Genomic DNA, 3,370 nt, shown 5'->3' with positions numbered 1-3,370 from the left:
AGTAGTTTGAACTGTTTTAATTGGCAACAGCTCACGTAAACACGCTGTTCTACATTCAGCAACAGACTTCTCTCTCCCAACTGGACTGGGAAGCAAGGTGTCTCAGCAGTGCCTGCCCGTACCCTTGCCCCCACTGATGTCCTCCTGGGTGTCGCGTGGGTTAGGACATCAGTACTGAGCCGTGGATTTCCACTGGCTGCAGGCAGAGTACACAATGGAGGGGAGCTTCCAGCACCGTGTCTCTGGGCTAACAGCACTGTAGCATGCCCAGGTTATGTGCGAAGTAGCTTTCATCATGTATTTCACAATAATGTAACTTAATGAAAAATTAATGTTTTGTGTGTCACAGAATATTTATTCTGATCATAATTCCTAATATCAACGTGAATATCGGCTTCTTTCAGAAATGAATTCTCAAAAATGCCAGGAGAGGTTTGAAATGGCTTTCCAAAACTACTACCTCACTGAAAGGCCACTTTATTGAAAGTAAGTCGACATGTTCAATTTTGAGATTTAGCTGGAAATATCCAAGATTTGTATCCTTGAGAATGGCTCTACTTTTGCCAGCAAAAGGAGATAAACGATGTAGACTTGATCCATATTTTAAACCCACCAGTTCAGTAAGACACAAGCTTAAATGGTTTTTATTACAAAACATTTTATTGTAGTTATTTACACCCATTCCTTGGTAACTGTATAAATGTAAACATTTATTATAGATGTATTTCTCTTATCTTACAGTTCATCTCCAGTTCAGAGTAAATGTCATTTTTAAGCATACAAGTAGTGAGGAAATTTAAGCTATATTCACAGAATATACATCTGCGTGCAGTAGAAGTCCACCAGCCCTAAGCTAGTGGTATAGACACTGTCCCATTAGCTCTACTTCTGCTTCTCGTGTGTACGCTGGAGTCTGTGATGTCGTCGGCATGATCCTCACTTTTCTTCTCTTTCAAGCTGTTGATGAACCTCAGGGTTATTTCATCCCATTCCTCAGGGAGCAGCATCAGCAGAAACCCAATGCAAATGATGATGGTGGCTCCCAACCTCACTACGCTGAAGATCATTTTGTGCTTCAACAGATCCACAGCTGTGAAGAAGAAACAACAATGCCGTCAAAACTGTAGCAGGATGATCTACAGCATCAGACCAGTCTGGCGCATCTCTGTAACCTGCCTGTTGCACTCTGGCCATGATACTGCCCACGTCACTCTCAGTCCTCTAGAGTGACCAGCTCCTTGAGTTCAGAGAACAGCTTTGACCTGACAGCATGGTACTGGAAATGCCACGTCACCTCACTGCCTTCATGCAGGCTCTGAGGAAGCCTTGTAGGGCTGGCCTAAGCCTCAAGGTTTCCATTTCTGCTCTGAGAGGGAAGGTACTTTATGGTAACTCTTTATCTACAGCAGGTTGCATCAGCATAATGTTTCCTTGGGCTGCATGGACTGGTGATGGGGAGAGAGCAGCGTGCAGGTCAGAAAGCTCCAGGCCCAGCCTCCCAACTCCACAACCAGCAACAACAGCACATCTGAGCCCTTCAGCAGCCTCTTACAGGTACTGACTGTTTCGCAGCTCTGACCTGCATTCCCCTAAAAATAGATGCTTCTTTGAAAACATGCTCAAATACCTGGAGTGGCGAGGCTAAGAGGGTGGAGCAGGAGACTGGAAGAGCAGAGACAGAGGCTACTCAACAAGACAGGACTCTGGAGTAAACTTCCACGTATACACCCTGCCCTGCTGCTGCATGGCAAGTCACCAGCACAGTGCTGAATCCAGCAGCATGCTGACCCCGCCACGTCTCAGCAGCAACCAGCTTTGGGCTGCTGGCTGGGGATCAGCCTGCCCTCTCCTCTGTGTGGTATGCAGGCATCCCGTCACTCCCAGAGAAATGAGGCAAGACAGGAAAAAAAAAAAGGCTTGCACCAACTGAAACACCCACCGTCACCAGGAGCATCTGTGGAAGCTGAAGGAGACTGAACTGCTTTTGAAATATGTGACAACAGATTTTGACTATTTAGACAGTAAGCTGTTTCTGCTGTCTACATGCCCGTGTGCTTATTTTTCTACCAACCACCAATGGTATTTGTACCTGCATTTCCAGGGACGCTGAGCACTGTGCCGATAGAGATCAGAATGGGGTATGTAAGCACGACGCCAACGTTAACCAGAATATTGAAAGCTAGGGAAAAACAAGGAAAATAATACATGATTATGGGGAAAATAATACGTAATTATGGAGTGAGACTTTTCTGCTCCATCTTGACCCTACAAGTATGATATATGCTCGGTATGCACACCACAATGATGTAGTTGTCACAAAGTGATTGATTTTTATTTTTTTTATATATAACTATGAAATGAGGGGAAGAGGGAGGGCTGTAGGTCCTTTCACAAACTGTGATACCAAGGTTATCACACTCATATTTCACAGCTTTGTCCAAGCTTTAATCAGATACCAACAACCTAGTTTTGCTGCTGTAAGCCATCATTTCTCCTCCTGCCAGAAGGATGGTGATCCCAGCTTCCCCTCTTTGCTGAGGCGGTGCTGTCTTTGTCTGAGTAGGACATTTCACTGATGAAAGGCCCCACACCTCTCTAGCTGGACCACACACCAAAGGTGATAGCAGCAGAAAACTTATACTCTAAAGGACACTAAATACTATTAGCCAATGAAGTTAACTGCGAACTAAGCAGGTTGGAGCGAGACCAGTCTTGCTGCCATGTTGAAGGCAAAATGAAAGCTGACAGAAGTACAAATGTTCAACACCTTTAATTTATGGGTTGGGTTTTTTTTACATGACAGCATTCCCAGCCAACTCCAATTTCCTTGAGAGATCAAAAGCAAACGGCAAAAACTTCCCTTTCCTATCATTCCCTAAGGTGCTCTACCAGCTCTCGCAGCCAGGGGCTGGTGCTGTGTGCTGTGGCAGGACCCCAGGTCCCCCCCAATCACCCACCACCCAATCCTGCTGGTGAGTCCCCTACGTAAAAGGAGCAAGTTTGCTCTGCAAGGTTGTTCCCTCCTGGCTGGGATTATACACTTGGGTAGAGCTCTGTGTGGTAAATTATCCCTACTTTTTGTCCCTTAGGTGCTCACAGAGCAGCTGCAATTCAGGTTAGAGCAGTTTCAAGGTGCTCACAGCACCTCGGCCGTCAGCCCCAGCATGTCTCAGGACAGCTGCGTGGATGGGCTACGACATCTTCTTTGTTTCCATTTAATATACTTATCATGGAGTCAAAAACCTCTTCAGTTATGAAATAATAGAGGCTTGACTAAAGGAAAGGATGTTGTTATATCTGGAAATTAAAATGACCCCGGGCTAAATCCAACAGCTATTCTGCCTGGCTAGAGGATAGCAATCTCTGAAAG

The 3,370-nt window shown here is 45.5% G+C and overlaps 1 protein-coding gene across 1 annotated transcript in view; it reads right to left on the bottom strand.

The window, feature by feature from the left end:
* Positions 1 to 641: 641 nt before the first annotated feature.
* Positions 642 to 3,370, bottom strand: part of SLC35F4 (solute carrier family 35, member F4) — a gene marked incomplete at its 5' end in the record, with an annotated part of 25,141 nt that continues 22,412 nt past the window's right edge. Inside the window, 2 exons of the mRNA XM_009585471.1 lie at positions 642 to 1,090; positions 2,090 to 2,179. Of these exons, the coding sequence (XP_009583766.1) occupies positions 849 to 1,090; positions 2,090 to 2,179 (332 nt within the window). The remainder of the gene's footprint in view (positions 1,091 to 2,089; positions 2,180 to 3,370) is intronic.

This window comes from Fulmarus glacialis, unplaced genomic scaffold (genome assembly GCF_000690835.1).
Source record: "Fulmarus glacialis isolate BGI_N327 unplaced genomic scaffold, ASM69083v1 scaffold11329, whole genome shotgun sequence".
NCBI classification, from domain to species: Eukaryota; Metazoa; Chordata; class Aves; order Procellariiformes; family Procellariidae; genus Fulmarus; species Fulmarus glacialis.
The sequence above is the reverse complement of the archived record's forward strand: the minus strand, read 5'-3'. Positions and strand labels throughout refer to the sequence as shown.